The sequence below is a fragment of the Eublepharis macularius genome, chromosome 11 (genome assembly GCF_028583425.1).
Source record: "Eublepharis macularius isolate TG4126 chromosome 11, MPM_Emac_v1.0, whole genome shotgun sequence".
In the NCBI taxonomy this organism is placed as follows: Eukaryota; Metazoa; Chordata; class Lepidosauria; order Squamata; family Eublepharidae; genus Eublepharis; species Eublepharis macularius.
In genome coordinates this window covers 10,516,885-10,531,187 of record NC_072800.1, presented here as the reverse complement: position 1 = coordinate 10,531,187, position 14,303 = coordinate 10,516,885, and the positions used below count along the sequence as shown (strand labels likewise).

The window sequence follows — 14,303 nt, the reverse complement described above, 5'->3', positions numbered from 1 at the left end:
TCCAGAACGCTCTTGAGGAAAATAGCCAGGACCTGCCTCTGCTGGGGGGGGCGGGGGGGGAGCCACGCCGAGCTACAGCCTAAGAGGCTGATCAGGGTGATTGACAAAGGTGCTTTCAAATATTTTCACCCACCAAACTGTCAGTGTGCGCTCCGCCTCCATGATGCTAGGATTAGTAAAATGTGTGGTTCTCAAATTACATCACATCTGAAAAACTGCAGTACGGCTCTGTCTAGAATGCCACAAGTTTTAAAATCTTGCTGTTGCCCCTGCCATTCTCAGACGTCCCATCATGGATTCAGTCTCCATTCAGCTTTTATAAACAGACAGGTCTAGGGTGGGGGAGGGGGGAGGATGGTTATTCTGCAACTTCAGGTGCATCAGCTATCAGCCTGCTCCCCAGCTCCTGCCAATTTGCTTTTGACCAAGGTATGACACAGACTGCAGGTAAGGCAGGTGTTAGAGATAGAGTCCTAATTTATTTTTTACAGTTATAGTCACACTTAACTTCAGCCTTTCAAAAAGATTGTAGCTGAATGGCAGCTTCTCCGTCAAATCTTGCCATGTGTTTTGTAGTTTTGTGTTGTGCTGAAGTTTTATTCAAATGTAATCCATGTACATTTTTGTAGAAACACATATATTCAATATAATACACCTATTTGTATATTGTACTGAGCTTTTTTTTGTTAGTCTTATAGTCCCCCTTTTCATGATCTAGGTTTGAGGTTCTCTTTAGCCCGCCATTTTTGTTAGGTTAAAATTTGTTCCTGGTAACTTCTCCAACACATTGTTTTTACTTTGAAATTCTTAAAGATTTTCTGTGCATGATGAACTTGTTTGCCTTCTCAACAAAAACAATTTACTCAATGAGAAACACCATATATTTATGGTTATATTGCGTTTATTTTTACTTTGTACATGTAGTGTAAACGTTTTCCAAATAATAACAGAATGTCAAATCAAACACATTCATGCTTTACTTGCCAAGGGCTTAGAACACTTACGTAATTTTGGATCCTGTCACTAGAAAGAGGGTGACTACCTGTAGCTTGTTATAACATAAGTCAATTGTTCTGAATGAGCACAATTTAATTTCTTTTAAATTCTTTGGTAAAATCTGAATCTTAAGAGACTTTAGAAGGACAATAATCACATTTTTGAGTACTAAAGGGAAAATATGCATACCTTTAATGTCCCTCAATGTTTCACTCAATGTGTCTGCATCCACCTCTGACTGCTGTTGAAAATGTTTGAGTGCAGCTGATGTACCAATACCATATATCACACCTATATCTGTTAATGTGTATGTTTTAAACAAAAACTCAGATAAACCAAAATTTGACACTAGAATGTGTTTCCAAAAATGCTCCCAATATGAAAATATCAGAAAGTTCTTTGTGCACATCAAAGTACAATCTGTGGCAGTACCAGCAGGCTTTTTTCAAATCTAATCTAGATAATTTTCTCTAGGTATATATAAACTGTCCTGTCTCTAAACTTAGTTACTTACTGGCTTCTTTTTTGGCATGTGTGGTCGTCTGAATATTTGTTTCAATGAAAACAGTTTGAACAGGGAACACACACATTCATAGTAAAGGAGAAAACTTCACTTAGACGTGAAGTGAAAAAGTATTACTTCCCCCTCAGGCTTGTAAGCACGTCGTATAATTTTTAGTAGCCCACCTGCCAACAAACACCTGCATCAGTCAGCTGGGACTTACCCAGAGTCTAAAAGAAAGAAAACTGTCTTCCTCCTCATTTATAAAAGCTGCTCTACCTGGCAACCTGGAGGAGTTCCAGACAGGTGACCCTTTATACAATGAGAATGTGCGGTGGCCACTCAGTGATAAGAAGCGCTCTGCGCATGCTCAGGGGTGCTGTTTCATTACTGCTTCACATTTTCCTCAGATGTGCCCTGCTGAGCCCTTAGTTCAAATGAAAATCTGATCATGTTTGACTTTTAGCTTTGTGGAGAAACAAACTCGCACTATCAAAAAGGAAAATAGTTTAAAACATAATTTCAGAGTGTGGTGCAAAATCTTTCTTTTGCTTGTTTATACAAAACATTTATACAAAACAACAATTGCAGGCAGGCAGCTTGAAGGCAGAAAATCAGCAGAAGAAACGAGTATAAGCCAACCGCTTCAGAGAACTGCATGGACGAGAAACGAAAGGCAAGGAGAATTCCTCCTCAGTGAAAAGGCAGGAGGAGGAGCTCAGATAACCCAGGAAGGGGCTAGAAATGGAACTGAACCTGAAGAGATGGGCAGAATGCCTCGTGAGGTCACGAGGGAAGCTCCACTCCACGGGGCACAAGGACTCTAAGGGTGGAAGGTCTTCGTGGTGAAGCTGCAAGGCCAACCGGGATGTCTCCCTCCACAGGGCAGTAAGGGGAGGAAGTACAGCGATTTGGCTGTCTTATTACAAAAGGGACGCCGATTCTCCTTTAAAGAGGGAGAGGGGGTGTTTATAAATTCGATCGGTGGCTTTTATTAAATAAATATTTTTCCTGTTGACTTGCATCTCACCCAAGGCTGTATTTATATTACATCATTGCCCTGACATGATAGTGAGAATAAAAGAACACGGGGTGGTAAGAGATAAATAGAAAAGATGAAAGGTTTTTATTTCCAGGAAACGTGACCAGTGAGTTGATGAAGTTTTACAACCCTTGGAGGTCTTACAGGGTTTTCACAAGCTTCACAAACCATTTTTTCACCTATTGTCATATCTATTTTTTTTAATACATTATCTCTGCAAAGCAACATTTTTGCCCAGTCCAGATCACAAATGGCGTTACAACCCAGTTGTTACAAGCACTGGTACAGAGGTTCTCAGCCTCAAATAGACAGACTAAACTGGGCAACTGCTTCCAAGCAGAGCAGAAAGACTTCTCAGAGGAAAGAGGGTTGCCATGCAGGTAATGGAGCTTTAAGTCATATCCTTTTAAGTCCTGTAACCCAGCCTAATAAAGACAGAAACTCCTAAATGATGCACTGCATTATAGTACTACATGATCAGCGTTCTTTGTGGCCAAAGGAAGAGAAAGTGAACACTTAGGACACTCTTAGCAGGTGACTAAAAATTGTGGTGGAAAAGCACAGAGAATCGATATGTTTATCACAGAAACTCACTTATGCTTGATACTGATGTGGATGGCCACTGGTTTCAGCCACTAATTTCCCAACAAGGCCTTCTCGACCCTCCTGAACTTTTTAAGTTCCACAGACAATTCCCAGTATTGGAGGTAGAGCCACATCAACCTTCCATTCCGACGTTTATTGGCATTCAGCAAGTGGCTGCAGTAGGTGTCATGCCTAAAAATATCTTTCAAGCCTGTCTCCATTTCCAAGTCTAAAGCTATCGGATCAGTCGCTGCTCTAATGAGCAAATTTTTCTCAATTTCCAGCCGCCGGTTTCTTGGCAGCACGAGGCTGCAGTAGATCTCCTGCCTTTCTGCAAGGATTTCTTGAAACTCTTTTAGCAATGCGCTCGCTCTCTTCTGCCACTGCTCCTCTCTCTCTAGGCAATTCTGGTACAAAACACCAGCAGCCCCGGAACTCTGCAGAATTTTTTTTTCTTGTTCCAGTCTGGCGTGCTCTTGTTCCAGTGTTCTTCTCTCTTCCACCAGTTTCCGGCTCTGGGAAACGAGGGCTTCACGATAACTTGACGTTCTGTTTCGTTCCTTTTCCAGTTCCAGCTCCAAATGGGCAACTGAACGGCGATTTTCAGTGATTGTGTCACGATATTTAGATTCGAGCTCTCTTTGTATTGCTGACAGTTTTCGATAGAAATTTTTTTTCTCTTTTTCTATCTCTTTCTGAGACTCTCTGGACCAGATCCAACCTGCAATGCATCAGACATAATCCATGTGTAAAGTTAAATGAAAAGCTCCTCATGAGTAATACTGATGTATCATACGCAAAGAGTTTGTTGGTAGTTTCAAAACCACCTGTGCCAAGAAATACAGTCACATGATGTCCAGATGGGACCAAACCTCTAGTGCCTTTCTTCTATAGTGGAAGAGACCTCTGCTTGTTGGAGAGTGAGCCAGTGGGTGGCGCCAGTGTTACTGCCTGCTTCCCAATATAATCATTGCTTTAAAATAGCTGCTGACTGGAGGAGTGCTTAAGGCATATTTGCCCACTTCATTGTGCCCAGTGGGGTTTCTGACTTTCAACAGCAGGGCCCTTTTGCTGTTAAAAGCATAAACTACTTGTAATTTAGTTAAGTGTGTGTATTTCTTTAAATGCTTGGTATGTTACAGAAGGGGTAAAAGAGAGGGATGAGTGAGTGAGGCGATTGGTTGACGACAGAGTGTGGGTGAACAGAGTGCCTTCCAATTAGAATCCAAAATAGTGCTGTGAAAGAATTCCAGGGGGGAAATAGAATACTCATAGAGGGCATATTGAGGACTAGAGAGTCGGATCTTGATATTGCCAGAGTATTGTGGGAGCGTGAGACAAAAAAGCTGACAGAAACCTGAGTGGAATGAGAGAGACGTGATTGTGACACCTAAGTCAGAAGAATAGCATCCCCAGTTTCATTTTCTGAAGAAAAAATATCCAACTTCCTGAAACCAATAAACTCCATGTACTAACAAAGGTTTATTTTGTTTTTGTTTTCTTGTTCACCTCAGAGTGGTATGTGATTTCTATATATCAGTCTCATCCTGAGGGCCACATAGTCCCACGAAGGAGCCTTAATGCCTGGGCACAATATTCAGGGAAAAATTAATTAACCAGATTGGAATTGAATTCCTGGTGGCAGCACGGCCTACCCAGAGGGTGAAGTAACAAGAGGGTTTAAGGCACCCAATCTAACCACGTGAGAAAAAGGAGGGAGTCGTGACACTGCTTCTGCAGTCACTAAAATACAAGCCTGAACCCCATTCTGTGCCTGGAACTAGCTGTACTGTTCTTTGGATTCCAAATACCACTTTATGAACATTTTGATGATATATATAAAGAAGTCCTCTCCTGCACGTCTGGAATACAGGGATACAAGGGGGAGACCCACAAGATGACATATTCCTCCCACTCTCTCCGCTTTACATCCGCCTGACTTCTTTATTGCCCACGCTCCTCCTTCCCTCCCTTCTGCCTCCTCCCTTCTCAACCTCGTAGTCGCTGTACCACTTCACTCTGGGCTGGTAAAGTCGTTCCTCACAAAGGCAAAAGGCTTCATCATTGTAAGCCATTTCCTTGGCAATCCAAAACAGTAACTGACATCTCCAGAAATGTTGCATCACAAGATCACCAGTGTGAAGGAACACGCTCTTCGGGGCAAAAGCACTCAAAACTCATAGCAGACAATGCAATCCGCACAGGCCATCAATATGATGTTTGCATATAGTGGCCTGGACCCAAATGTTAGAAACCTGCCTAAAAGTGTTTCCTGAGGCATGGGCTGTGTAAAACCTAACAGTCCATAGCTCCTGGTTAAGTGTTAATAGTTGTGTTTTTTTCCTGAAATAAACCTTTTTCCTCAGTTATCAATCCAGGCTTGGGTGGGTTATGCTCAGGCCCAGATACTACCCCTCAAACCTAGTTTTCTCTCTTAGTTTCCCGCTGGGAATCCCGTTGTACTGGATTGATAGGAAACTGTAACATGATGGAGAGAAAATCCTGTGCAGTGGTGTCTAGGTCCCAGAAAATCCGTCACAACTGCCTTGCCCCATAATTGGGTAATTTCAGCATTTCCTCCTAAGGGTACCTCCTTTCTGGGAAGTTCACAGTCTCTCTTCCAGCTTTGGCATTTTGTGCGGCAATGCCCACTCTGTGGAATAACCTTCCAGAGGAGATGTGATGTTTGCCTTCTCTGGTTAGGGTCTATAAACTATGTAAGGCTGCTGTTGGGAGGCTATGGATTTGGTTTTCAGTGCTGCTGTTCAGGCAACTTTGCTCAAGGGTTTTTGATCTGTTTAAATGTTATGTCATTTTATGTTTGATGAAATGTTATGGTGCTTTCTGTGAGTCAATTCAGGTGCAGTTAAAGGCAGGGTATGATTTTTAAAAATTCTACAGACTTACTGAATTAAACAAATTGAGTTCTCCCTGAGTGAATCCCTGTCAAGTTAGCACATCCCATTAACTGCAAGATCATGAGAAAATTTAATTTTATTCGAAATGTGACTTACGGAAGGCAGCCAGTCCCAGCATTGGCACCAACAGAGCATAATTCCATTTGCTTCCATGGCCTCCATCGTCCCTGGCATTAGGGTGGATGTTCCAATTAGGAGGGTCATTTAAATTATTCATGGACAAACCTTAAAATCAAGAGAAAAGAACGCTCAGGCATCCAATAAGTTGACTGTAAAATGCACTGTCACTGGCACACTTTGATATTAATAAACTATCTCTACAATGCCATGAAAACCTAGAATTATACTCACTAAATGGCAGGAATTTATGAGGAAGTGTGGCTATAAAGATATTCAATATTACTGAGTGGATGTGTAAAGCCAGCCTCCAATTCTCTTTGCCCTTCTTTCTTTGGTCTCTGCATCCTTCATCTCTCCTTCCTTCAGGACCGCTTTCCACTCATTTGCCTCATCTGCCTCCTTCCCTTTTCTTCTCCTTTCCTACCCCTGCCACCTTCTCAGCTTTAATTGTCCTTCCTTTGGTTCCTCGTTCCTTCATGTTCTCATTCAGTTCCAGCCAATTCACACAGATGCGTCTGTGTGCACATTTTTGTGAGAATACTCTTTAGGGTTGCCAGGTCCAGGTTGGGAAATTCCTGGAGATTTGGGGGATGGAGCCTGGAAAGAGTGGAGTTTGGGGAGGGGAAGGGCCTCAGTGGGGTATAATGCATAGAGCCTACCCTTCAAAGAGCCATGTTCTCCAGGGGAACTGATCTCTGTGGCCTGGAGATCAGCTGTAATTCCGGGAGATCTCCAGCCACCACCTGGAGGATGGCAACCCTAATACTCATGCCAACAGGCATTGGCAGAAGGAGGGATCTGATCTACTGGCTGCGAATGTTACCAAGGTGCTCATGCCTGAATACTCTGTTAAGGTTTTCATCACTGAGATTTCTATGAGTAAGAGGCATTCAAAGAGCTTTCTCCCAAATAATATTTTTTTTTCAATTTGGTTCCCCAATCCACAACTTGCTAGGTTCTTCATCTCATTTTTGCAGAGGAAAAGGCAGAGAAAAGAAGATGGCTATTTTACATCAGAGAGAGACTATGCAGCCACCTTCCAACACTCACATGCAATTGTGATGCCTTTCAATATTCATAGCAATATGTTAAATCAAGTCAAAGAAAGGGAAGGGAATGCAGTGGGGAACCTTACCTGTAATTCCTCTTTAAATATTGAGCAAAATATGGTCACTCCAAATACAAAAAGAGAAGCCTCTTGTTCAAAGCCATCCTAGAATTAAATTATTCTTTTAATATTTATATCTTACTATATAATTGAGTAAGCATATTTCAGACAATTCACTTTATACCCTGGTGCACCACCAGAGGGCGCTGCCATGGAAGGAAGCCTAGGCAAGGCACCATGCTCCTCCCGAAAATGAGTCACGGTGGGAAGCCCAGGCCGGAAGCAGGATGGGAGCAGCTGACAATGCCCACCTCCCGCCTTCACCCAGCTGGTATTAGGAGAGAGGCAGGTGGCAATATCCACCACCTAACTTAACCTAGGTGGTATTAAGATTGGAGCAGGTGGCAATGCCCACCTCCTGCCTTCACCCAGTTGGTATTAGGAGAGAGGTGGCAATGCCCACCACCCAACTTAACCCAGTTGATATTAGGATTGGAGCAGGTGGCAATGCCCACCCCCCGCCTTAACCCAGCTGGTATTAGGAGTGGAGCAGTTGGCAATGCCCCCCCCCGCCTTAACCCAGCTGGTAATAGCAGCAGAGCAAATGGCAATGCCCACCCCCCACCTTAACCTAGTTGGTATCAGGAAAGCGGGTGGCAATCCCCACCCCCCCTTCAGACAGCTAGGATCAGGAGTGGAGTAGGTGGCAATGCCCACCGCCCGCCTTAACCCAGCTGATATTAGGAGTGGAGCAGGTAGAATGTCCCTTCCCACCTTGACACAGCTGTTATTAGGAGCAGAGCAGGTGGCAATGCTACCCTTGACTTTAACCCAACTGGTTTTAGGAGCAGAGCGCTTGCTGGAGTCAGGAGCCAAGCATGCAGCAATGCCTGCCCACCCTTCAACCTGTCGGAATCAGGAGCAGAGCAGGTGGCAATGCCTGCACCTCCTTCACCCAGCTGCAATCCGGAGCAGAGCAGGTAGTAAAGCCCGCCACCCACCTTCACCTGTCAGGATCAGGTGCGCAGGAGGAGGCAATGCCTGTTCCTCCCTTCACCCAGCAGGGAGCCGGTGACAATGTCCATCCCCCCTTCGGGCTCGGAGCAGGCGGCAATCCCTGCCCCACTTCACCCAGCCGTAGTCAGGCGCACAACAAGAGGCACCTGCTCTGCTTCTGATGCATGCCTTTACCAGGCACGTATCAGGCATGGAGCAGGCAGTAAAGCCCACCACCACTTCACATGGCCGAGATCAGGCAGATCAGGCATGGAGCAGATGACATGCTGAAATCAGTGACAGAGGAGGAGCAAGCAAATGCCTGCCTGCCTGCCCTTTCTAGAGCCCTTTCTAGAGCCCGTTGTATTCCCCCCCCCCACGGGCTTTGTTGCTAGTAATAAAATATTTTGAGTAATCCCAATGTGAGGCGAAAGGAGAAACAAGGCTCTTCAGGTTCTTACTTGTGAACTCCTGTAAGATCTGGATGTTTGGCAAACTGGCTGTTCTTCACAGACTCTGAGAAACAACCTTTCCTTATAGCAGCAGAAGTCCCATAAACACTCTGGGTCAAAAGTCCATACCAGAAGATGGCCACTCTTGTGCCAATTGCCCTTCTCACTGCACTACAGACTGTCCTTTCTGGAACTTCTTTAAAATTATCCACCGCAGAAGAAAACACTTCAGCCACTTTCCCTCTGTCTCTTAGGGTTCACCCTTTTCATTCCTACTCTCCAGGCTCTCTCTTCTTGGATCTCTCTCTCTCTCTCTCTCTCTCTTGATCCTTCACTCCTTCCCCACAGGGCTTCCAACTGCCATCCTCCAAGTGTCCCATTGCTAGGCAACCACTCTCTCTTTTTTCCAATTATCAAGTGTTTTTAGAAGGCTTACAGATTCAAGCCTCTCCTCTCTTAGCTTGGCTGCTCCTGTGCCTGACCAATCCCTCTCCCCAGTTGTAATGCGGGAGATTTTGCCAGCTTTACAAACCTCTGCCCCATTCCAGTTGTTAGGGGCAGGGCAGACAGGCATGCTGTGAAAAGGCATAATATAACACTCCTATTTTAGTTTCAGGCGCGTAGCTGTGTTCGGTCTGCAATAGAAGAGCAAGATTTGGGTCCAGTAGCACCTTAAAGACCAACTAGATTTCCAGGGTATTTGCTTTTGGGCCAAAGATCCCTTCGTCAGATACAAGTAGAAAAAATCTTTATTATTCAGGCAGAGGATGGGAAGAGTATAGCAAATTAAGTGTCAGGAAACTAGCTATAACACATGTTGTAATTAGCTTGATAAAGCATGGATATGAAGTGCAGAAAATTAGCATCTGTAGTGTGAGAAAAATCCAGTGTCCTGATTCAACCCTGGGGTGCCCATTGTTCTGAATTTGCAAATAAACTCAGCTTCAGCAATCTTGCCTTGTAATTTTCCTTTGAAGCTTCTCTGCTTGAGAACTGCTATTCTTAGGTCAGTGATGGAATGTCCTGGCAGATTAAAATGTTTTCCCACTGGTTTCTGAATGTTGTGATTTTTTTATATTAGAATTTATGTCCATTTATTCTTTTGTGAAGGGACTGACCTGTTTCTCCAGTACAGAGAATTGAAGGGCATTGCTGACAGTTCATATATATATAAACACTCCTTCCTTGTATCCAATGAAGGAAGCATTGACTCACCAAAGCTCATACCCTGGAAATCTCGTTCTTTAAGGTGCTACTGGACTCAAATTTTCCACTCCTGCTTTAGTGCACTTGAAGTCAGAGAAATTGGAGGCTGGAGTACCTTGAAAATGGCTTCACTGGGATCCAACAGCTTCTTGATCGTATTTATGAATTTTCTAGTACCTACTTGAGAGATTAGGGTTGCCAGCTCCAAACTGGGAAATTTCTGGAGACACTAAATTTCTAGGTAGACACTGGAGATGGTGAGGTTTGGGAATGGGAGAGATCTCAGCAGAGTATAATGCCATAGAGTCATCCCGCCAGAGCAACCATTTTCTCCAGGGGAACTAATCTCTGTGGCATGGAGATCAGTTAGAATTGTGGGAGACCTCCAGCCATCACCTGGACCCTGGCAACCCTACTTGAGAGACATATAACCGTTCCACACATCTTCAAAAATGTTGTTTTTAAAATATCTGGGTTAGCTTTTTGTTGTGGTTGGCAACTAGGGACTCATTTACACAAGGACGTTGCTCACTTTATGTCTTTCAACCCGCAGCCTCGTTACAACACTGAAATCTGTTCCTGTGACCGCACACCTCAAGCACGTTCAGGTTGACCAGGAAGCTGCGAGCAGAGACGACAGCCCTTTCGGTCCCTGAGGAAGTGAGCTGCGCGGCTCGCAAAAGCTCCCGCCCTACCACCAATGTTGTCAGTCTTCCAGGGGCTGCTGGACTCCTGCTCTGTCCTGCTGCTACAGGCAGACGCGTAGCTTGATCTAAGCTGCCGTCACCCTCCTAACGCGGCGACCCGCAGAAGCACGAAGCGGACCTGCGCGCGGACACGAGCCCCCTCACGACCGGCTCCCTTGTACGTTTCTACCCAGCTCTGTCTCACAACAGCCCTGCGAAGCAGGCGAGCGCGACGGCCCAAGGCCGGCCAGCGAGCTCCGCGCGGGGAGAGGCAAGCCCCGCCTCTCCCGGCCTCCCAGCGCGGCCTGGGCCTGGGCTGTACCACTCCAAATTGCGGGGGGGGGGTGGGAATCAAAGAACTGGAGAAACAAAGACCTCCGCTCAGGAAACTTGCGTGCCAGGGAGGAGGAGTTAGGTCGGCCACGCCTCCTTCCCCGCGTCCGTTTTCACGTTCTGCTTCCCTCCTGCTATGGAGGAGCGTTTCATCGCGTCAGCCCCTTCTCCCCCCCCCCACAGTGGTGCAGTCCAAGCGGCCGCTCGGCAGTTTCCGCGCCCAGCAACGGGAGCCTTCTCAGGGCCCACAACGGCTCGCTCCCAGGGGTTTGTGGTTTTTAAAAAGGGGGTCTCTGTACGGGGCTACGAAGCGACCGCTTTAAACGTGCAGGTTTAGCCTCACCGACAGGCGCCGGCAGAACTTCTGACGAAAACAGCTCCCACCGCCGCTTACACTTCATTGCGCCTGCGCGAGAGAGACGCCTTTCTGCCACGCCTCCCCGGCCTCCCCCGGCACGAACCACTGTATTGAGAAGGGGTGAAAACGAGGCGCCGTCTCCCCCCTGCCCGAATGGGGTTGGCTCCTATTCCGTCAGAGAGCACACCTCCTTCGCGCATGCGCAGGGAGGGTCTGCCGACCGGGGCGAAATGGCGGCCGCGGCGGCTTGGCGGGCCTGGCGACCTCTGCGGGCGCTCCGCTCGGTACGTGCGCGGTTGAGGCAAAGAGAAGGCTTTTGCCCCGGAGGAGGAAGGCTCGTTGCCCCGGAGGAGGAGCCTGCGCCCTTGCCCTGGGCTGGGCTGGGGAGGGCGGCGGCGGGGCTGGCGGGCCGGGCTCGGTCAGGAGCGGCCACGGAGGCGGGCGGGCGGGCGCGGAGAGCGGCGGCGGGGCGAAGGGAGCGGCGCGCGGGGGCTCTCCCCTGCCCCGTTTCATGCCCACAACAAGCCCGCGAGGTGGGCCCGGCTGAGGGCGGCCGGCCGGCCCAAGGTCGCTGGAGGGGCGTTTCGACTCCGGCCCGCCGCAGCTCCGTCCTCCGGCGGCCACCAGGCGCCCTGGCCGGCCCGCTTCCCCCGAATTCGCCCTCACAGCCATCCTGTGAGGTGGGTCGGGCTGGGGGAGGCGGTTGGCCCCGGTTTTCACTGAGGCGGTCGAACTATTCTCGGTGCTATTTCAGATTATGGCCAGCCAATAATGGTATGATCGAACGTAATAGCCCCTGCGTGTGGAAAGCTAGATGTCTGGCCTAGCCTTTGTCATGCTCGTTTTCCATGGTTTTTGTTTGTCTTGCTAGTTTTCCATTTATTTGTCATGCTAATTTTTCCATGGTTTGTTTTTTTGTTTCAGGTGGGCAGCTGTCTTGGTCTGCACTTGGACAGCAGGATTGGAGTCCAGTGACACCTGAGAGACCAACAGGATTTTCAGAATATCAGCCTTGGAGAGTCAAGTTCCATTTGCCAGATACAAGGAGTGGGGAAAGGTATCTGACAAAGGGACCTTTGACTCTGGAAAGCTTATAGCCTGCTAATCCTGATTGTCTCTCAGGTGCCCTTGGACTCAAAACCAGATTTGTACGCATGCAGCATTTAATCATATCACCCTCTGTCTGAAGGGGTACATGCAGGATTTATTTGTTTAACTGAATTTATATTCCACTCTCCCTGCAAGTGAGCTCGGAGCAGATCACAGCAATATAATAAATACAATAATAAAAACATGGCAGCATAAAATATAAAATCATCAAGCAATAATACAGTACTTTAAAACAGCTGTGCACATATTGCACCACCCATTCAGCATTGAACAAACCTGTGGGGCAGGGTGGCCAGCTACCAGATGGATACAGAGTCAGGGGGCGACAAATGCCCCCCATGGCAGGTTTATACTACTGTCAAGAATTGTGTCTTCATTCTGTAGACTATACTGCTGTGTACTGTCTCTAAATATGCTTCTACTCGAATGTTCCCTGCTGTTTTATGTGTTAGGGAACCCCCCCTGCAGAGCCAAAGCTCTTCCCTCTAAGGTTCCAATCTCATGACAGTTCTCACGGCAGAGGCAATTGTCAAAGCAGAACAGAGTTTATTGGCATGGCCACTCTATGCAAACCAGAGAAGCTAGAATGCATCAGTGAGGCAATTTCAGTTTCAGCTTTTATACATTTCAGTATGATATGAGCATCATCAGTTTAAGTGTTACAGTGGTGCAAATCTGAGGTCATTTAGAGATATCAGTTCTAACAAGGAAACAGCTGCAGGTATCATAACACACAACATTGGTCAAGCAGAAGAACAGAACGCGTGGAAGCATCCGAGATAAAAGATATGTTAAGGCTGGGCATGTTCAAGAGTGGACCGTCCCTTCTATGAACAAGCTATCTTGTGCTATGCCACACTAGTTATCGCACACTAGGCAGAGAACAAGCTTGGTCAGTAGAAGCACATAGCAAGGAAGCTCAGAGAAAAGGGCGAGTGGGTTTCTACTAGGCTCATCATAAGGGGAATATTTAAATATCCTAAAAGGGGATATTCAGAATTCCCTAACATGTTTTGTGTCAGCATTATTTCTTTGTTTTTTCTTCAGCTCTATATCAGATTTCTCCTTGTTTTCAAACTTCTGCTGTCCTCCCCTATTGTGTTGTTTATTGAATGTCCCAGACAAGGTTTGAATTGACTTATGTACGATGTAATTTGCCTTGAGTCTCAATGTGAAAAGTGGACTATAAATAATGTACATTGAAAAAAAAATCCCTTTCTGTATGTGGAATGTCAGGTATTTGTGCTATGAAAATACTCTTCTTATTCACTAGAGACCCATCTTCAGTTTTCCTTTAGACATATAAATGGAAATTTCTTTAGAAGATAAATGTTCTGACACTCAAAGCAGCTCCCATGTAGTGGCTGTTGCTACCATTTTTGATAACAGAAGCAGACGTATCTAGTTGAAATACTTCCATTGGGAATTACTAACAAAGTTGGTGCCTAAACAGTTGCTTCAACAAAGGGCTCTGTGAAAGAGCAGCCTCAATGCCACCCTTGGAAGTATCTGAGGGATCGCCTTTTTTTGCTTGTCTAAATGCTTTAATGTGCAGTTGCCATAGCACTGATGTATTTCCTGGCCAGAGAAAGCATGTTACAGTGCCATGAGTATTGTGATCATGGTGCACTCTCTATACCTCTGGCATGATGAGCATTATTGTTCAGAGAGCATGTAAATGCTGCTACCATAAATATGGTGCTCTTGCCTTGCACCAGAAAATATAACCAATGCTGTACGGGGTACCAATTCTATGCCATTTTTGAGGCAGTAGCTGCTCTCACTAGGTACATGACAAATTACTTTGCTGTGCTAGCAACTCTAGACAGAAGAAGAGGCTACGCAAAAAAGAGGCCAAGTCTCTGTGTGGGTGAAGGTTTCCACCTCATAT

At 46.2% G+C, this 14,303-nt stretch overlaps 2 protein-coding genes across 3 annotated transcripts in view; one reads left to right on the top strand and one right to left on the bottom strand.

Moving 5' to 3' along the window:
• Nucleotides 1-883: 883 nt before the first annotated feature.
• Nucleotides 884-11,364, bottom strand: CCDC127 (coiled-coil domain containing 127). 2 transcript variants are annotated; one of them, XM_054991953.1, is made up of 4 exons: nucleotides 11,288-11,364; nucleotides 7,299-7,376; nucleotides 6,140-6,268; nucleotides 884-3,846 (listed from the first exon to the last, which is right to left on the bottom strand). In XM_054991953.1, exons 3-4 carry the CDS (start codon nucleotides 6,258-6,260, stop codon nucleotides 3,176-3,178), a joined length of 792 nt encoding a protein of 263 aa, XP_054847928.1. In that variant the 5' UTR covers nucleotides 6,261-6,268; nucleotides 7,299-7,376; nucleotides 11,288-11,364; the 3' UTR covers nucleotides 884-3,175. The 2 variants fall into 2 exon arrangements, with proteins under 2 accessions (XP_054847928.1, XP_054847927.1); XM_054991952.1 differs by lacking the exon at nucleotides 11,288-11,364 and adding an exon at nucleotides 8,729-10,428.
• A 150-nt stretch (nucleotides 11,365-11,514) lies between these two features.
• The window catches only part of SDHA (succinate dehydrogenase complex flavoprotein subunit A), a 29,791-nt gene continuing 27,002 nt past the window's right edge, over nucleotides 11,515-14,303 (top strand). The window contains exon 1 of the mRNA XM_054991346.1: nucleotides 11,515-11,586. Within this exon, the coding sequence (XP_054847321.1) occupies nucleotides 11,533-11,586 (54 nt within the window). The 5' untranslated portion in view covers nucleotides 11,515-11,532. The remainder of the gene's footprint in view (nucleotides 11,587-14,303) is intronic.